Genomic DNA, 20,353 nt, shown 5'->3' on the forward strand with positions numbered 1-20,353 from the left:
CTTCCTTCCTTCCTTCCTTCCTTCCTTCCTTCCTTCCTTCCTTCCTTCCTCCCTCATGTATTAAGTAGCTCCAGGCAAAATAGAATTTAGATAAACTGTGCTCTTTGCTTTCATGAAGTAAAGAGTATGACACATATCCAGGTAATAGGGGTGTATATTATAACACATTATGGGCCCTTGGGTGGGGCAAAGTGCTAGGCAGAGAGCGCTTGAAGGCTTAATGGCATTATTGTCCCCATATTATGGATAAGGAGATTGAGGCTCGGACGGTGGAACTCGAGGTCAAATTGAGTTAAATGGCAGAGTCTGGCCCCCAACTCATGTCTTCTGCCTTCCGATATGGTATTTTTTCTGGCATGGCTACTCCATGTGAGAAGGTATAAAACTGGTTTCCCTGAATGGCCTTTGGTGACCACTGATGCAATGGATGTATTTCTTTAAACACTGATCCAACTTATGCCCAGGGAAGGGTTGGTTTTCCTCTGTAGCTGATCTCTAGTACTTCCTCAAGGCATGACCAGGGGTACTTGAAGGTGAGTCCAGCTCCTACAAAACTGGAAAAGATGGCAGGATCCTAGACCTGGTGCTGAAAGGAGCCTCAGAGGCCTGCTAGTCCAAGGCCCCCCAATGGAATCATTGATTTAAAACTGCAGTTGACCTCAGAGGCTAGTTAGTTCAATGATCTTATTTTATAGGAGAGAAAACTGAGGCTGAGGAAAGGGAAGTGACTTGCCCAAGGCCAGCAGGTATTAAGTGGGAGAGGCCAGATTTGAAGGAGCCAACTATTCTTTTTTATTAAACTTTACCTTCCATCTTAGAATCAATATTGGGTTTTGGTTCCAAGGCAGATAAACAGTAAGGGCTAGGCAATGCTTAGGGTAGCACGGCTAGGAAGGGTCTGAGGCCAGATTGGAAGCCAGGATCCTCCATTTCTAAGCCTGGCTCTCAATCCACTGAGCCACCCAGCTGCTCTCATTTTTCTAAGCCCTCTCTTCCATCTTAGAATCAATACTGTGCATTGGTTCCAAGGCAGAAGAACAGTAAAGGCTAGGCAGTGGGGATTAAGGGGCTTGCCCCGGGGTCACACAGCTGGGAAGTGTCCAAGGCCAGATAAGAACCCAGACTCTCCTTCCCTAGGCCTGGCTCTCACTCCATCTAGCTGCCCCCAAGCCAAGTACTCTTAGGCACAGATTTGGAGATGGAGCATCCGTACATCTTTGAGAAGCTCTCTCCCTTCTCCACGTTGTTGACTTCATGGAGTCTTTCTTTTCCTATTTCCTCCCCTCTAGGTTCTACTGTAAGACCCGAATTGGTGGCCTTCAGGACCAGGAATGCATCTCTTGCACAAAGCAAACCCCAGTGTCAGAGGTCCAATGTATGTGTATTTCCCATTTCTCCTCTGGGGATGGGCAAAGTAAGCAGGCCGGGGAGGCGGGGGCCCAAAAAGTACGATGAAGGTTCTTGGGATGGACATATGGGAGAGCGCAGAAGCATCAACTGGGAAAAGCCAGAGGGACCTCAAACCATAGAATGGCAGAGTCACAAAGAGACTCGAGGCCATAGAACGTCAGTGCTGGAAAGGACTTGAGGCTAATGCTATATAGTAGGCAGAGCATGGGTCCGGAGTCAGATGATGTGGCTTCAAATCCTAGCTCTGTGAGATCTCACGTAAGTCATCTAGGCCTCAGTTTCCTCAGCTATAAATAAAAGAAGGGCTTTGGACCAGGTCCACAAGGACAGAATTGGAGAGAAATAAGAGACCTCGGCAGCCATTTAGTCAAATCTATACCCAAAAGGAACCCCTGCTGTGGCATCCCCAGCAAGGGGTCATCCATCCTCTGCTTGAAAATGACTCTAGATTAGGAACCTGTGACCACAGAATATTAGGGTTAGAAGGAACTTTGGCAATTGTAAAGTCTCTCGGGAACTCATTTGCAGGTAATGCAGTGAAGGACAATGGCTCGCCCATGTTGCTTGGTCTTGGAGTCCTACGGTGAGGAAATGGAGGCAGAGCCAGGACAAGAAGTCCGGTGCTCCTTTCGCTGTTTCACACTACCCTCTTACTCTACCTCAGGGGAAAGGGGATCTCGATCCAGTGTCCTTACCAGTAGCCAGGAGGAGGAGAGACTTTAGGGGCTCTGGCCTGGAGAAGCCCCACTTATGGGTGGGGGTTGTGTTCCTTGTCCTTTCCTGACACTCCTTCCATATTGTGCCACAGGTGCCTTCAGACTGAGCTCCGTGAAGCTAGAGGTGCCCACGGCACCCCCTCAGGAAGCCACACTCATGGTGCTAACAAGCAGTGTGCTCATTGTTTTTGTCCTGGCCCTCATATCCTTCGCTGTCTTCTACTGTAAGCGTTTCCTCAAGCGTCAATTCCGGCATGGTAAGACTGAGGAGGAGGATATAGCATTTATGTGGTGCTCGGACGAGATTTGGAAAATGTTTTCCCTTTGTTATGGGATCCATCCTCCCAGCAACTCCAGGAGAAAAGTGCTACTTTATGCTCATTTTAGACATAAGGAAGCTTAAGGCAGAGAGGTATGAAAGTGACTTGGCCCAAGTTCACACAGCTAGAAAATTCCCAAGAAAGGAGTAGAACTCAGGTTTTCCTGACTCCACATCTTATTGCTCTTTTATTGTTCCACCTGCTGTCTCTTGTGCCATGAGTGAGGCCCCGTAGACTGAGGTACTAGCGAGGGCCTCACAGAGGTAGGCAGAGTAGAAATTGTACTGGATTTAGAATCAGAGGATCGAGTGTCAAATCCTGATTTCACTGCTTATTACCTGTGTGACCTTAGACAAGTCATTTCCCTTCCCTATAAAATGAAGGGGTTAGACTAGATGACAGCTGAAATCCTTTCCAATTCTAGATCTGTGGTACTGTGTTTCGAGATCATACTTTAACAAAGAAACTGAGTCATATCTGTGTTGGCATTTCTGCTCTAAATGAAACCAAGAAGATTTAAGTTTAAGTCAATGGAAAGAGCTCATGAGACTTTCTCAGAATGAGGAATAAAATGTTTGGTCGTGGCAGACTCTTAATGTACTTAAAGGCACTCAGAACAAATAGCATTTCATGGGCTACTTGGTCATCTCCTTTTTGCGATGTGTCTGATGAGTGGACGTGAACAGGCCATCATGAAGAAAATCATAGCTTTTGCCCCCAAATTGGATGAAGAGGAGAGATTCTTGGAAAAAACTTGACCGACCGAGGTCTATACCTGTGCCTTTAATGTGATGTTGGGCAGAGGGGAGGCTGGGAGAAAATAGGGTTTAGGAATTAGCTATAAAAGATGACAGAGGCTCCTTCTAGAGTGGTCTCAGAGGTCTCAACCTAATCAATCTTAAATACTTTCTTTCAGAAGAGTGCAAAAAGGCTCTCGATGTCATAGCCCCAAACAGCATTGTGAAAAATGAAATTGACAAACAGAAAACAGCTGGTTGCCCATGTGGAAGTCATTTTTAGCATCAGGTGTCTATGTAGTCAGATCATGGACTGGTTAAAGTAAAGGTCAGAACCCAAACCAAATTAGAAGAAAGGATGAACATGAGAAGATACCATGTACAATTATAGCAGCTCCATCCTGAGGTATTCAAGTAAGCTGTTGACCCTGAAACATGAGCAATGGACAAAGAAAAAAAAAACTAATGTTGACCATCACCATTTGCTACAGAAGTATAGCAGATGTAAAGCAGCGTCATTACAAGGAGGCCAAAAGAGCCCAGAAACCACTTAACCTGCATTTACTCCTCTTTCCAAGAGGAGAAACCCTGGAATCAAAGATTTAGAACAAACTCATTTTAAAACGTTGTCGAAGTAGTACAGCCTCGCAGAACAGTGAAAAGCAGTAGAGGAGAGTTGGCAGGAGACTTGCCTAAACCATATGACCCCATTAACGTTTGCGGATGGGGCTGCTGGGAGTATCTTGGAGAATTCTAGAGAAGTCCCAAAGCTGTGTAACTGGTAGGACATGGGGAGAAAGACTGTGCTAAGCCTCCTCCTTAAAGAGAGGCCCTGCTCTGCAGCTGCACCTAACCAAAATGTGTCCTCCTTGATATAATTCTAACAATGCTTAAGGATAGATTTTTTTCAATATATCTCAGTAGACAAAAGTCTAAAATAGGAAAATGACACTACACTCAGGCATAGTGTAGTCAAGAGGAGTAAGGTCCAGGCGTGTACTGGAGCCAGCTCATACAGAGCTGATTATTAAGTTTCCCGTGTGAGCGTTTATGCCTCAGAAATCGGAAAATGCTACAAATCAGGGATGGATCTATTATTTGGTGGATTGTCAAGACTTGAGAACTTGTTGGAGAAAATGGTAATAATGCAGATTCACCTTCGAAGTGTGTCTTGCATTTTCAGAGAGCCAAATGTTAAATATTTGCCAGCATATCCGTGAGCAAGGTGGTTTTAAGGGGGGAAGCTAATGGGCTTCTGTTCAGTCATGTTGAGTTGAAATGTTGAATGGACAACCAAGAGGAGACGTCTGGATGGCAGTTGGAGAGAAACTTATAGTTCTGGGGCTCAGAAGAGATTTCAGGAATAGGACTAAGAATTTGGGAGACATCTGCTTAGAGGTGGTAGTTGAAGTGATGGAAGTGACTAAGATTCCCAAAGAGAGAGAGAAAGAGGAAGGAAGAAGGGAACTGAGGGCCATAAAAAGAATAGGAAACCAGCATAGGAAATGTTTGCGAAGCCCTTTACAAATACTATTTTACTTTATTTTCCTCACAACTCTTGGAGGTGGGTGTTATTATTTTCCCCACCTTATGGGAATGGGACTGAGCCACAGTCCTGAGAGGCAAGATTTGAACTCAGGTCCTCCTGCCTCCCAGTCCTGCTCTCTGCCCTTTGTACCACCTAACTCCCTTAAAGAGTGAGAGATAGAAAGCACATTGTCTCTGAAGCTAAGGAAGGAGAGGGTGTTCCATAGTAAGAGGTGGGCGACATTGTATCAAGGGTTAGGAAGGTGAGGAATGAAACAAAGGCAGTTAAATTTTGCATCAAGAAATCATTGTTGGGGGGGGGGGTGCAGTGTAAAGGGAGCAGCTCAGTGGCTCAGTGGATTGAGAGCCATGTCTATAGACAGGAGATCCTGACTTCAAATGTGGCCTCAGATACTTCCTAGCTGGGTGACCCTGGGCAAGTCACTTCACTCCCATTGCCCAGCCCTTGCTCTTCTGCCTTGGAACCACTACACAGGATTGATTCTAAGACAGAAGGTCAGAGTTGTTAAAAAAAAAAAGACAAGAGATCATCAATAACTCAGTAAATATCAGATCTGGGACTCAGTTCAATTTAAGAAATGCGACCCGACATTCTGCAGATTCACTGACTCCACCTCCACTCTGCTCCTGGAAAACAACTAATTATAGCTTGCTTTCTGGTTGGCAAAGTGCCTTCCAAATCACGGCCCCCTGTCATGTAGGCAAGGTGACTATCCCCAGTTTATAGACACTAAAACTGGGGCCAAAAGAAATGAAAGGACTACTCCGGTGCTCATGTTCTCATTGCCAATCAGTTGAATCCAAGAAGAGCTGAACCCAAGGCAGCTGGCATTCCAGGGATGGTAGACTAAGCTTCAGATATAGGCTCCGTTCATTCAACTTTTTCCCAGGACCATCTTGGTAACAACAACCCTCAACCTGGATGCTGGGAAAACGCAAAGAGAAATATGACAGCCTGGCCCTCAAGGAACTTAGATTTAAATGGTGGAAGATTCTTGGAGGCAAAGGAATAGACCGAGGCAAGACCCTAGCTGGGGAGAAGGCCTAAGAGAAGTCTAAGGCTCAGGGGCTTGGCCACCTAGGTCAAGGGTCCTATGGAGCAGGATGGTGCTTTGATAGCGTCTCATCCAGTATAGTGAGGCACAGAAAGCCTGATGTGGTGGAAGTAACTTGCTGAGGGCCACGTATATGCCAATAGAATAACTTGAGACTCAAACCTAAGTCCTCTGAAAACTTCCTAACAATTAAAATGATTCAAAGGTATGAGGGGCTGTCTTGGAAGAGGGTGAGTTTGCCCACTAGAAGTCTTTAGGTAAAGGCCGTTTGGCGGAGATGGTGTACAGATTTCCATAGTGGTATGAGACAGAGTAGAGCCATGCTGGCGAACCTATGGCACGCAGGCCAGAGGGGACTGCTCCCTTCTCCCTCTCCACACTGAGGACGTTTTTCTCATCACCCATCCCTCTGCCCAGCACTTTCTCCCTCCCCTGTCTTTCAGACAGGGGGCTCGCATGTGGCAGTTTGGGCGCTTGGTGTCTAAAAGGTTCACCATCAGTAGACTAGAGAGTCTAAAGTCCTTTGCTGCTCTGAGAGTGTATTTAGGAGGCACTAGGGTTCAGTGGAGAGAGTTTGGACTCAGGAGTCACAGGCCTTTAGTTGAAAGTCTGACTGCTATTTACTAGCTATATAACCTTGGGCAAGTCCCTTCTCCACCCTGGGCCTTGATTTCCTCATCTTTAAAATGAGGGAGTCGGGCTAAGTGGCTTCCGTCTGGGGTTCTTTCCAGTTCTAGAAATTCAAATTCATTGCTTGTGGTATCTCCCAGCTTCCCTCACAATAATCCTGGGAGTTAGGTGCTTTTACTATCCCCATTCTACAGATGAGGAAACTGAGGCAAACGGCCCTTAAGTAATTTGTGCAAAGTCACCCAACTAGGAAGTACTTAAGGCTAGATTTAAACTCGAGTCTTCCAGACTCCAGGCCCAGCACTCTACCCACCATGCCACCTACCTGCCTCAGCTAATCTCTGGGTGGTCAGTTCAAGTAGTCCTGGGTTACCCAGCAGTAGAGGACCTGTTGAGACAGGCCTCTCAGACTCATCAGGGTGACACTGACAGAGAGCTGGATTGGGAGGGGTCAGAGGATCTGAGTTCAAATCCTTACTCTGTTGTGTATGTGGCCTTGCCTAGTCAGTTTTGTTCTCTTTTGTCCTCAGTTTCTCCATCTGTAAAATGGAGGCTGTAGGACTGGATGAGCTGATCTCTAAAGTCTGTTCTATCCCTATGGTTCACCTCTAGATTAAAAAAACAACAACAACAATATAGAATCTGCCCTTCTGAGCTTAGACTCAGTCCTTCCAGGTGGCCCAGTAGCTGGGTAACCTGGGAAAGTGAGGTAAGTTTCATTGTCATCACGGAATAGTTAAGGAGCTTCTGCTATATGTCTAGCCAAGTACTGGGCCCTCTGGACAATCCGGAGAGAAGCCGATCAACCAAAAAATATTTATGAAATGCCTACTGTGTGCAAAAACCAAAAGTGAATCTGTCTATGTTCCCGAGAAGCTGGACTCCTTTCAGAAAGGGCCCCGGCTTTGCCCATGAGGAGTTAATGTCACGGGGAAAATGAGACGTATATCCAAAACAATAACCACAGATGCCAGGATGTGGGCGATTGCATAGCAAAGGTCTAGGCCAACGCGGGTCTGTAGGAGAGGACACGGAGGTTCCTTTGTCTCCAGCTCCAATAACCCAACCTTGGAATGGCTAGGATGCTGGGTGACTTTGGACACCTCCCTCTTTGGGCCTACTTCGTCTTCTGTAAAGCTAGACGGTTGGATCTGGTGAATTCTTAGGCCACTGCCAGCTCTGTGTCATGTGATCCTGGTCCCCATGGGGCTAAGGATTGCACATTGGCAGGGGGATACTCGGCCTTGATTGCAAGGCGGTTGGAGAGCCATATGGTCAAGCTTTGAAGAGTTGAGCAAGGTAGCCTTGCAGGAACCATGTGGCCTAAGGAGGGCGAGGTATGGGAAGCTTGCAGCAGCTTGCAGGTGCGAGAGTTCCCCAGGAAAGCATCTGGATCAGTGAGTCACCAGGGAAAGGATTGAGTTCTCTAGGAGAGCTCAGGCCAGGGCAAACTTCCATTTTTCTCTAGCCTGGCTTTTCTTGTGGGGCAGCCAACTGAGTCAAAATAGCCCGGTGGTGCCCAGTAGGTCTGGACAGAGGACACTGGCTTCCCTGTCTAAGCCAGGGTCTGACCCTGGTGTGAGCAAAATGGTGGGCCCGCCCTGGGGCACAAGTTTGGGAGCTGGGACAACTGCGTTCGGCCCTCCCCTCTAGGGCGATGAGTAGGGTGCCCTAACTTCCCACAGCCTCAGCTATCAAATGACGATGCCCATAAGGGAAGGGCAATCTAAGTGAGCCAAAGCTGAAAGGGACGTCCCTAGGAAACAAGTCCTGAAACGTGAATGCTTTTGGTCTTGAATGAAGAAGGCCGAGAAGGGCCAGGAGTCAAGGGCAGAAAGTCCTGGCCTTGGTCACTGCTACTAGTTAGTCAGTGATACTGAGTACCGCCCCTGAAAGACATGCTTTCTGGACAGAAAAAACATCAGGCAGCAAGCAGAGTTAGCTAGGTGGTGTAATGGTTTGAGCCCTAGGCCTGGACTCAAGAAGACCTTGAGCTCAAATCCAGTCTCAAACTCTAGCTAGTGGTGTGATCCTGGATAAGTCACTTCCCCTCCATTTGCCTCAGTTTCCTCATCTGCAGAATGAGGATAATACTAACACCTGTTTCCCTCAGTTGTTGTGCCTGGCACACAGTAAGCACTATATAAATGTTAGCTTTTCTTGTTTGTTTGTTTGTTTAACCCCCTCACCCCACCTTACATCCTAGAACTGATATAAGTGTCGGTTCCAAGGCGGAAAAATGGTTAGGGCTAAGCGAAGGGCGTTAAGTGACTTGCACAGGGTCACCCAGCTAGGAAGTGCCTGAGGCTAGATTGGAATCCAGGTCCTTCAGGCTACTCTATCTCTTGTGCTACTAAGCTGCCTCTCTCTCCTTAAAAAAAAAAACCCTTAACCTTCTATCTTAGCAGCAATTCTAAGACAAGAGCCACAAGGGCTAGGCAATTGGAGGTTAAGTGACTTGCCCAGAGTCACACAGCTGGGAAGTGTCTGAGGTCAGATTGGAACCCAGGCCCTCCCATCTCTAGACCTGGCTCTCCATCCACTGAGCCACCCAGCTGCCCTTATTATTATTATTATTATTATTATTATTATTATTATTATTATTGCTAATCATCTATTCTGAAGGATGCCTTTTACTAGGCTAAGCCCTGGGGATACAAAGATCAAAACTAAATGTCCCTGCCTTCCCGAAGATTACATTCCATACCGAAGAAATGGCATCAGTCAATCAATTGGCATTTATTAAGCACCTACCATATTCCTGGCACTGGGAATATTCAGCCCCTGCCCTCAAAGAGCTTACGTTCTAGTAGGGGAGACAACATCTAAAACAATTAGAAACACACACAAGATATAGGGACGGAAGGGACTCTTATGTGCTTTATCATCTCATTTGAACCTCCCAACAGTCCTGAGAGATAGATGCTGTTATTATACCCATTTTACAGGTGAGGAAACTGAGGTGAACAGAGCTTAAGAGAGTCTTTCTGAGTCACGTAGCTAGGAACTATCTGAGCCTGAATTTGAACTCAGGTTTCCCTGACTCTAGACAGAGTACTCTCGAGAAACCACTTGTCTAGGCACTGGGGACACAAAGATCAAAATGGAATGGCCCTGCCCTCCAGGAACTTTCATTCTACAGTAGAGGAAGTGACAACCTGCACACATTGAAGCAGACCGATTAAGGACTGTCTCCTTCAATTGAGGACAATCTCAGAAAAAGGTTCCTGATGCAATGGGAAGTGAATTTGTAACTGGACAGCCTAGAGCAGTGCAATAGGGGCTCAGAGGTTCAGGGTCAAAACCTGGCCAACCTCATTTTACAGATGAGGAACCTGAGGCCCAAAGACAGAGAATGGGGCACCGTGGGTGCCCAAGATCCCAGTGGGGTGCCCTGACTTCAAGCCTATATCACTTAATGCTTTCTAACCCATTGGCAGCCTCTGGTATTGGGAACTGGGGCAAACTGATCCCCAGTATGGGCCAATCAGCTGCAGGTGTCACTTCTGACCCCTTAATGCTTCAGCTGTCATAATAGGTGAGGTCAGGAAGGTCCAGAGGATGAGGCCACAATGCTGACTCAAAGCTTAGCCAATCAGCACCTACCTGGGTCTTTAAATACTGGCTCAAAGCAACACTGACTCCAGAGGGTAGGACTGGGCCCGCAGGGTAGGACTGGGCCCAGCAACCAGGACTGGGCCCAGCATTTAAGACTGGGCCCAGTATCTAGGACTGGGCCCAGTATCTAGGACTGATCATTTTTCCCTTGGAGGCCTAATATCGGGTGGCCCAAGCGTGGGTGCCATAAAGTTTTGTCAGAGGCTTTCTCCATACTTTCTGCAAAAAGAGAATTCCCGTTGCCTTTTGGGTATCTTAATATGCATAAACAAACAGAGGCATGTCTAGGAGAACTGATGCTATGACTGCTGTCAGGTGGGGAGCTTGGGATTCAGTTAGCCTCGAGTTAGGGAGAAGGATGGCCTGGGGAAGGGCGGGCCCCCTTCTCTTACTTGTCTTCCCCCTCACTCGATCCCTTCTTTCTTCTCCTGCAGGCTTCATTGGGTCTCCGGACTTTCGGGGGCAGAGAGAACTATCTCAGACTTCTGATTATGCAGGTCCATGCGCTAGCAGAGAGCTGGGCATGAAGAATTTGGGTCCTGTCATTGAGCAAAATGGAGGTGAGTCCCCCTCCCTCTTGTGTCGGTGCGTATGAGTCCCTTCCACTGGGCACCCCCTACCCTACCCCACCACAAAAGCCTGGGAGGGGGGTGGGTGGGGGGTATGTCACTTTACCTCCCTAGATGCCAGGTTTTACCACACTTCCTTTGGTGGGCAGGCCTCAGCCTTCCTCTCAAGGCTAAAAGCACTCAGAACTCCTTCTCCGAGTTCTATTTGTCGAGCCAACCCTGCCCCAGTTGGGCATGCTCAGCCAAAGACTTTGCCAAAAGAGGGTAAAAGAGTTATAATACTGGAGATCCACGTTCGAATCCTAGCTCTTGGCCCACAGAAGAGATAAGTCAGTTCCCGTACCTCACCTCATCAGGACATGTTGGGAGGAAATGATAACTGAGAGTGCTGTTGTTGTCTTGTCTCGTCTGTCGGTAAGTGAGCCTTTGACTCAATATCGGGTGGCTTCCTATTTCTAGCCTGCGAGGATTCGGTGCAATTCGTGGCTGATGGCCCCGCATCCAGAACCGAGGGAAACGAGCAACTTCACCATTTCCATCTTAGTCGTGACCCTTATCCTGGGCAATTGGTCTGCAATGCTGCTGCCGCTGCCGCTGACACTCGGGCACTCATCCACGCTTGCCCGCCTTCTGAGGCCCAAACCGAATCATTGGGAAACCCCCCGACACTCCCTTCCTGCGCCTCCGAAACACAGTCGTGCTGGGCCCATGCTCCCGTTGAGTGCACGGAGCTAGACCTTCACAAGTTTTCGAGTTGCAGCCCTTATGCCGGTGCAGAAGGGCACAGGGAAGCTGTCATCTGGGCCATGCCAGGGGGTACCGGAGATAGAATGGGGTTCACCCCTTCATTATACTGCTTAGAGGGAAAGTCTCCTACACCAGATTCTTCCTTTAAGGTAACTACCTCAGCTCAACATTACTTATAAGGGGTAGCTGGGGGATTCCAGGTAAGCATGCTTGGGAACACACAGACAAGAAGAGATGGGAGGAGAGCTGCCCAATGGTCTCAACTGGCTTCTTTTGCTTCCTCCCTAGGTCTCTTCGGCCAAAAATGGCCACATGTCCTGGTAAAACTGTCAAAGCCACCACCTACTGGACTTCAAGCCCCAGTATTGATGACTTGTTCCGTATCTGCTCTGTAAGCCTGGGGAGGGTGTGCAAACGTGGCTCCCCAGGCTTCGTCTCCCTCCATTTTCCAAAAACAACTGATTTAACTATTTGAATGGTCTTTCTTGTGTCTGGGCAGGGGAAGTGGGGGCTGCCGCAAGGCGACTGGTGGTCGCTGGATGTTTCTCATATGTTTTTTTTTTCAACTAAGCGCCCCATGGAGCCCAGCAGTTAAGGGAGAAGGGTGGTGAGAGGAAGGGCGTGTGATGGTGTTGTTTTCTCAAGTAAGCAAGTTCCTCCTACCCTGACTGTTACAACCCTTCCCAGCCTCCCCCAGCCTCTCCAGTTTTTGAGGTTGTGGTGGAGGAGGATCTGAATTTTATTGGGGTTTATGAACATTCACTCGAAAAACTTGAATAAGCCCTGACGACTGCCAAAACAGTGGTGGGCCCTGGGAAAAAGCTTCGTCAGCCTCGAGAGCCCAGGGGCCAGACTGTTTCCCATCCCCGCCAATCGGAGGAAGTGGCCATCCCGTGGGCCTCATCTTCTTGACTCTTTCCGGAAGGCCCGTCAAGATGAGATGAGATCTGCACTCGCTTTGGTGTTTCTTTCTCCCAGCTACTCCTGGGGATCCCCTCAACCCCCAACGTGGGCCGAAGATGAGTTTCTTCCCTTGTCTGACTGTCAAATGCCGTCGAATGCCAGCATTGAAGACCTCAGAGGATACTTGGTTGGGTTCGGGTGGGGTTGGGGGAATCCCTTGTGAGGCTCCGGGATCATGTTTATTGGTGCTTTCTTGGATTCAAAAGGAGGACCCTCTTCTGCCTCACGGGAAAGAACAGCCCCACCCCCAAGATCTAGAACATTGGTTTGAAAAGGCTGGCCTGCCAGTTGATTTACTTGCTTTGGGGGAGGAGGGGGACCTAACAAGCCTAACAATTATCAAGCATCTTCCTTTCCAAGGCCCTGGGACTATTCTGATGGATGGAAATGATGCAGGGACTTAATTTATATAGGAAGCTGCTCAGGAGCTATTTAATAAGTCCTGAAATATTCAGCTTCTGACCCCCAAGGATCCTGGGAGAGGAGGGTGAAGTCTGATGGGCCTCTCCCTCCCCCCACGCCCATCTTGTCCCAGCTCTGCAAGAAGCCCCAGGGAAGACTGTACAACACGTTACCATCTGAACAGGCCCTGATCCCCAGCAGGCACCCTCTTAGCAGAGGCCGGGAACACCGCAGGGCTCCCTCCTTCCTTCTGGTTTGAATTACTCAATCCCTCTCTGCTTTTAGGGATCTCTGACGGTGGATGTGTGTTTCGTGAGGGGGAAGGGAGTGCCTTGCCTGCCTTGTCTTCTGCCTACCTGCCTGCCTTCCGGGGGCCGGAATGAGTGGTGTCAAGACTTTTGTGTATTTTGAAATTTTGCTCTGGATACCAGGCTCGCCCCCCCTACCCCTAGTCCTCTGATCTTTGGGGGCTCCCCACCCTAGACTTTGTTCCCTTTTCTCTGCTTTGGATTTGGCCCATCCTCTGATCTTTGGAGGCTCCACCTTAGACTTTGCTCTGTCTTCTGCTCTGGGGTCCTCCCCATCCGCTGGCCTTTGGGGGTTCCCCATCCTATTATACTTTGCGCTCCCTCCTCTGCCCCTGGGCTTTGCCTGTTTTCTAATCTTTGGGGATCCTCATCCTAGACTTTTGCTTCTTCCTCTGCTCTGGATGTTGCTTCCTTTTGACCTTGGGAGCCTCTCCACCTTAGACTTTGCCCCCCTTTTACTCTGCCCTGGGGCTTGCCCCACCATCTGATCTGCTCTTTGCCCCATCCCTCTGATCTTGGGGTGCTCCCCACCCTAGTCTTTGTACTCCCTTTTTTCTGCCCTTGGTGCTTACCCCTATCCTCTGATCTTTGGGGAGGGGCATCCTCACAGTAAACTTTTCCCCCTCTGCCATGGGCCCCCCTGTCTTCTGATCCTTTGGGGGCTCCCTACCCTAGATCCCTGCCCACTTTCCTCCCTTCTCTGATCTTTGGGGTCTACCCCTGGAACTTTGCCCCTTTCTCTGCTCTGGGCTTTTATTGTCCCATCTCTCTGATCTTTGGGGCTCTCCACCCTTAGACTTTGCCCCCTTCTCAGTTCTTTGGAGGCTCCCTTTCCTTTGCCCCTGGGCTTGCTCCATCAGTAGAGGGCTAGAACTTTGCCCCTTCCTCTGCCCTCTGATCTTTGGGGCTTCCCACCCTAGACTTTGTCCTGGGCTTTCCAAACCCTTCTCTGCAGAATCTTTGGTGCTCCCTTCTCTGCCCCTGGGCTTACCCCTTCTTTTTGATCTTTTGGGTTGTGATATGTGAGCCTGGGGCAGCAGAGGGTGGGGTAGAGAAAACCTGCTAAGTGGCTTCCCCCTAGAATTTGAAGACATTTCTTGATTTTGTGAGGTGAAGTATTTGTTGTCGAGAGCCAGGAAAAATGGTTTGGAGGTTCTCCTTTTTCCAGAATTTCAAGAAGCTTTGAGGGGGAATGAAGTAGTAGGCTAGTTTGGGGTTTGGTGGAGCTTGAGTTTATAAATTTAGGGACGGACAGCAACAGGCTAGAATTGCACTAACAGCATCCAGGCTGGAACAAGGCCAGGGACTTACCAGCCCCAGCAGGATTCTGTGTGCTTAGCTCACCGTGCATGGGCAATGGGGGCAAGGTCACAAAGGGGCCCAGAGGAGAGAGAAACTCTGGGAGAGACGCCAACCCAACCCAGTGGCCTTCAGGAAGACTTTGAGTATGGTTCTAGAAGCCTTTTGATCTATCATAAATTGGTTCTGGCTTCCTACAGGGGAAGAGGGGGTGGATTCAGGAGGCTAGACTAAGCTAGCTTTGGAAGTGATAGGCTGCAAATAGTGTTCCTTCCCTTGCTGGGACTCCGTTTCCCTCTTGAGAAAATAGAAGAGGATTCAGAGAGCAAGGAGTGGATTCGGATATCTCTGAATCTAAATTTTTGATTATTTCCTCTAGAGTTTTCTTCATTTTCTTGCCTCTTTTTTGCCAAATAGATCTTGTAACTTCATGGTGTGGGGGGGGGGAGTATTTTTTTTTCTCTTGTGAGTTTTGGGAGTGGCAATTCAAGCTACATCTTGGTTGTGCTCTTCAAGGTTTTGTATTTGTGACTGTCTTCCGAGAGGATCGTCAAGCTATATTTTGCCACATTTGGTGACAACAAGGCAGTCTTTTCCTCCTCTTCCTCCTTCTCCTCTTCCTCCTCCTCTTCCTCCCTTAGTTGTGCCATGGCTGTGCTGGCCAAAGAGAGGCACAATCCCTCCCCCTTCCCAAAGCTTTCAGGTGCTCAAGTCTCTGCTCTCAGAAAAGGGAGTTTATGGGTTAACTAACTCTACTAGGAAGTTACTGTAGCCAGAGGTGCTCTTGGACTCTGAAGGGGAAAGGAGATGATAGCTATCTTCAATCCAATGTGACTCTTACCTACTTTGGAGTCTTTGCTAGGGCCAAACTAATTCCCCATTAAGTATGGTGCTAAAGTGGTCAACAACCAACAACCTCATCCCTCCTCCTCTTTAACAACCCTCATCCCCCATCTGGAGCAGGAGGAAGTGGGGAGGGGGAGAACATCTGCTTTTTTTGTATAAATGCTGTAACAACTCAGGGCTTTCCAACTGGGTCAACTAGGGAACTTTGCCTCCCTTCGCTGGATTCGGCTTAGAATTCTGCTATTCCTCAACTCAAACTGGGTTCTGTGGAGCCAAGGCTGGAATGGTGGGGCAACTACATCTGAGTCAATTGACCACCACCATTAGGGTTGCCAGGTTCAGAAGGTAGCCATGGACCAAGGGTTTCAGGGCCCTGATTAAATCGTCCATTTGGGGATAAACAAGCTAGCCTATAAGGCTAGAATCCTATTGGACCAGGGCAGGACAAGGAAAGGGGGCCTGAAAAATCATTGTGGGGGGTTGACCAATGCAGCCAGCCCCATTACGGTAAGGCCCTGGGAGCAAAGGTCCTTTCAAATTTGTTTCATTTTTTTTGCAGGGTACCACTGTGGCAGCATCCCCTTTTCTATAAAAATGGGGCATGTTTTCTGTTTGTTTTTTTTCTCCCTTTCCAATCCCCCAGCATTCCTTCCCTCTACCACCCCTCGCTTTTTTCATCTACTGGAAACAATTCCATCCTGTTGATATGCATTCTTTATTCCCAAGTCCCACATGGAGGCTGTAACCGCAGTGTGTGCCGTACAAACAATGGTCGAGGAATCAGGAGTCCCAGCCCTGCTAAATGCTGGACACTGTATGTAAAATTGGGGATTCCCCAAGCCTTTATGTGCTACTTACTCCCTACCTCACAGGGATATATGGTGAGGACCTTTACTTAGTAGTTAGTGTGTGTGTATAAGCCGAGTGATTATTGTTGTTATTATTTTATTGTTATACTATTTTGCTTCCTGAAATGGTTTTTTAAATCAATGTGATTCACACTAGAGAGTGAGCGGCTGGCATAGGCACACGGTGCCTTTGGGGTCCAGAAAGACTTCAGAAGTTGGCAAACTTTGTTTCATTTATCCTAAAGTGTCAAGATTGCCATCCACATTGGCATCAAGTGGGATTTGACTTGAACAAAAAGCTTGGAGCTATAGATACTACACTTGTGAGAGAGAAGTCTTAAGAGCTGGGGAGATAGATATTGGGGATAAATGCCAAGGCAAATGAGCTCCATGACTTGGAGCTTGAGAGCTTGCTAGCTCTGCTTGCTAGCTCTCGAAGGTGTGTGAGAGAGAAAATTAGGGGTAAGAAGGAGAAAAAGAGACAAGGAAAAGAGAGAAGAGGGAGAATGGAAAAGGAGTGAAGGAAGATAGAAGAAGAGGAAGAATGGAGAGAGAAGAAGGAAAGAAAGAAGAGAAGAAGGAAAGAAAGAAGAGAAGAAGGAAAGAAAGAAGAGAAAAAGAGAAAAGAGATGGATTCAGGAGGAAGAGAAGAGAGAGGGAGGGAAGGGAGAGAAGAGAGGGCTGTCCAGAAACTGTTCTCTATTTGCCAGAACTCTGTCTCCACTCTTTGTCTATATTCTCTCTTCCCCCCAACCCCAATACCAATCCAAGATTACCCTTTCTCCCACCATTTTCTTTTTTGATTTTCCCAGGTGAAATTTCCCAAGAAGTGCCCAATCCATTAAAAGTGTGTATAATATATATATATGATCAGGGGGGAAACATGGTGGCTTAGTAATGGATTGAGAGCCAGTCCCAGAGAACTGGGGGTTCAAATCTACCCTCAGACACTTCCTAGGTGAGTGACTCTGGGCAGGTTGCTTAACCCCCTTTGCCTACTAGCCCTTACCACTCGTCTTCTGCCTTAGAACCGTACGTAATACTGATTCTAAGATGGAAGGTAAGGGTTTAAAAAAGCCCAAGAGGCACTGGTCAGCCAAGCCTTCCTTTTGGGTTCGTAGTCAGCTTAAGCTAAAAGCAATTTGAGCCATCAGGCTTGGTGGCTCTTTGAATTTTAATTATTAAGGAGGGGTTTTTATTGTTTTATTGTTGCTTTTTTGTTTATCATTTTCCTTGTCGTTGTTTTCATTAGTTTCATAGATGTTGAGCTAAAAGGACCCTCAGAAGAGGCCATCATGGTGAGGCCAGATATAGTGAATACAGTGCATGCAGCCTTGCAGCCTTGCCCAACAGTCACACAGGTATAAAGTGAGCAGCGGAGGCAGGCACATCTTGTCCCTGGGCCCTGACTCCTCCAGCTGGATCTGCCTCAGACTCTTGCCTTTTTGTGTGAAAATTCTATTCTGTTTTTCCAAATGTGAAGTGGTGGGGCTGCTTCGTGGCAACATGGCCTTGCCAGCCCCTGGATTGCTTAGAGTTAGAAAATCTGGGATCAGAAATCCTGGCTGGGCCAGAATCTACTCATGTGAACTGGGGGGGGGGGGGGGCTCCCTTTCCTTATCTATCAATGAAAGGCCTCGAGAGGTTGCCCTTTGTGGCTCTAAATTTTAAAATTCCAAAATAGCCATTGGGCTGTTTTGTGAAGCAGGGTGGCTTAATCAGGGAACCCCGACGGGGAATGGAATGTCTGCTACATTTGTTTTGGTTAGTGGCATTTCCAGTTATGGTTTTATGGAATTATATTAGTCCTCGCAGAAGGCCAAACCAGATGGACTCTGGAAGTAGGTGGAGTGGGGGGTTAAAATTCTTCAAATCTCCCTCCCCCAAAGCCTCCCCATGTCGGGCTGGTTCTCTCACGTCCTCTAGGGGCTCAGTGACTTCAGCCAGGGCCCCCTCTTAGCTGGACAGGCCTGAGGATTTTCTATTGAATGTAGATGAATTTTCTGTTGTAATAGATGTTTATGGAGGTTCTACCCATCTTTGGATGACGCCTTGCATGTTTGGGAGTTGGATTTGGTTTTCTGAAACTCTTTAAGTAACCTCCTAATTGGCCACAAAATAAAGAGATAAATTAGCCACGTGTGTTTTTGATGAGTTTCTGAGTCTTCTCGTGCTTTATGTACATGTCTCGAGACTACTTTTCTATTTGCTCATCATGGATCGCTCTCGAGAGGGAAGATGGAAGATGTCAAGAGTTGGGGGCGGGTGGAGAGCTAGAAAAATTGACCAGAGCAATAATGGTTAGGGCTAGCAAAGGAAGTTCTCCACAAGGATCATTGAATCTCCATCAATGTCTGAAGCACACTTAGGACAGAGAAGAGAGAAAGGTAGACTTGAGATCGGAATTGAGAAACCAAAGAGAGAAAGGTTAGAACCTCACCAGGGATAGGAAAGAAAGTTAAGAGTCAGGAGAGAACCTTCTCTAGAATAATGGCCATTGAAGACAGAACAGGCTGGGAAGGGCTACCTACCCTTCAGCTCCACTGCCAGGCTGATGAGAGAGCCGTGCCTGAGGCTGATGGATGGAGGCATTTCAAGTTGCTCTTTAAATTGTGCTGGGAGATTCTTGCCTGGTTGTTAATGATCTTTTTATAATCCAGGAACACTTGCATATTTCTGGGCTGATTCAGTGTGCTTGGAAGTCAGTGTTTGTGCCTGGAACTTTGCCCCTGGGTTCAGCCATTCAGCCCCCACAGTGGCATTCCAGCAAAGGCCTCAGAATAACTTCAGCAGGGAGGTTGTCTGGACAGGATGGCTACAATGAGTGGGGTCATCCTGACCGAGAATGATGGGGACCCCTAAGGCAGTGCAGACAGAGCCATACAGACTGCATCAATCAGTGGAAACACATGTGGGACCTAGAGTTGAGAGGGCTTCAGAGGCCAATCTGATCCAACCTCTTCATTTTACAGACAGAACTATCTGAGGCCACGGTGGTCCTACAGAATATGATCATAATTGGGAGCAGAGCTGGACTTCAGAGGACCAGAGGTTCTTATCCATTTTTTGCACCTTTGGGCACGAAGCCTGAGGAATCATCCCTTCTTAGAACCATGTTTAAATGCAATAAAATAAAATACATACAAAGTTCCCCTTGATGATTTTCATAGCCTAACCTCCTCGTTTTATAAAGAAGGAACTGAGTCAGCCCGGGGAGGCAAAATATTTTATGCCTAAGTGGCCAGGATTGTAAGATCACATTTTGAGGGAATCTCAGGGGCCAAATTTCCTATTTTATAGATTACAGGGATTCAGGAATTATTTAGGATTTTAGGATCCTAAGATGTAAAAACTGGAGGAGATCCCAGACTGGGTAGATGCAACCTTCTCATTTTTCTTTGGAGGAAACTGAGGTCAAGAGAGGTTGAAGTGGCATCTCCAATGAGATGTCATATTCTGAAACTAGAAAGGCATCTGAATCATTTCTTAGATGATGAAACTTGAGGCTCCAGGGAGTGTAAATTGTATGCTAAACTCACACATGTAAAACGAAGGCAGCATTCGAACCCACTCTGGCAAGAACCAGTGTCTGCCAGAGTGCCGTTTCCACTGGCAAATCCAGTGATGGCAATGGGTAAAAACTGGGTTCTACAAAAAAGTCATTTAACCTTCGCCCCCTCTTTATAAATAGAGGATCTCTAAATAAAAATATCTCCCATACCTAATAGATCCCAGGAGATGACTGGAACTGCTGCACTTCTTCAATATCCCAGAATCTCAGCACTGGAATGGACCCCAAAGGATCATCTTTCATGACTCAACCAGTAGGAATTCCCCCAATATCCCTTAGGTCACCCACATTCATTGCTGGTGGAGTTTGTGAATTGATCAACCATTCTGGATGGCAATTTGGAACTATGCCCAAAGAGCGCTAAAAGACTGCCTGCCCTTTAAGGATCCAGCCAGCTGGGTTTATACCCCAAAGAGATCATAAGGAAAAAGACTTGCACAAAATTTATATTTATAGCTATGCTTTTTGTGGTGGCAAAACATTGGAAAATGAGGGGGATGCCCTTTGATTGGGGAATGGCTGAACAAATTGTGGTATATGCTGGGGATGGAATACTCTTGGGCTCAAAGGAATAAAGAAATGGAGGAAACCCATGTGAACTGGAAAGACCTCCAGGAACTGATGCTGAGTGAAAGGAGCAGAACCAGGAGAACATTGTACACAATATACAATCAAATGTACACAATCTCATAAGGACAATTCTGAGGGACTTATGAGAAAGAACCACATTCAGAGAAATAACTGTGGGAGTAGAAATATAGAAGAA

General features: G+C 47.5%; 1 protein-coding gene across 1 annotated transcript; it reads left to right on the forward strand.

Annotated features, from left to right (window-relative positions):
- The first annotated feature begins 1,254 nt into the window (after positions 1-1,254).
- Positions 1,255-11,783, forward strand: EDA2R (ectodysplasin A2 receptor). The gene is made up of 5 exons (XM_044682889.1): positions 1,255-1,375; positions 2,219-2,383; positions 10,469-10,594; positions 11,027-11,499; positions 11,639-11,783. Exons 1-5 carry the CDS (start codon positions 1,255-1,257, stop codon positions 11,672-11,674), a joined length of 921 nt encoding a protein of 306 aa, XP_044538824.1. The 3' UTR covers positions 11,675-11,783.
- Positions 11,784-20,353: the final 8,570 nt, after the last annotated feature.

This window comes from Gracilinanus agilis, chromosome X, assembly GCF_016433145.1.
Source record: "Gracilinanus agilis isolate LMUSP501 chromosome X, AgileGrace, whole genome shotgun sequence".
Taxonomy (NCBI): Eukaryota; Metazoa; Chordata; class Mammalia; order Didelphimorphia; family Didelphidae; genus Gracilinanus; species Gracilinanus agilis.

Excerpts from the sequence above, each read along its gene's own strand:
- EDA2R (XM_044682889.1), top strand. The coding sequence starts at position 1,255 with ATGGAGTCTTTCTTTTCCTATTTCCTCCCCTCTAGGTTCTACTGTAAG. Across the intron at positions 2,384-10,468 it reads CAAGCGTCAATTCCGGCATG|GCTTCATTGGGTCTCCGGAC; the intron begins GTAAGACTGAGG and ends CTTCTCCTGCAG. Across the intron at positions 11,500-11,638 it reads CACCAGATTCTTCCTTTAAG|GTCTCTTCGGCCAAAAATGG; the intron begins GTAACTACCTCA and ends CTTCCTCCCTAG.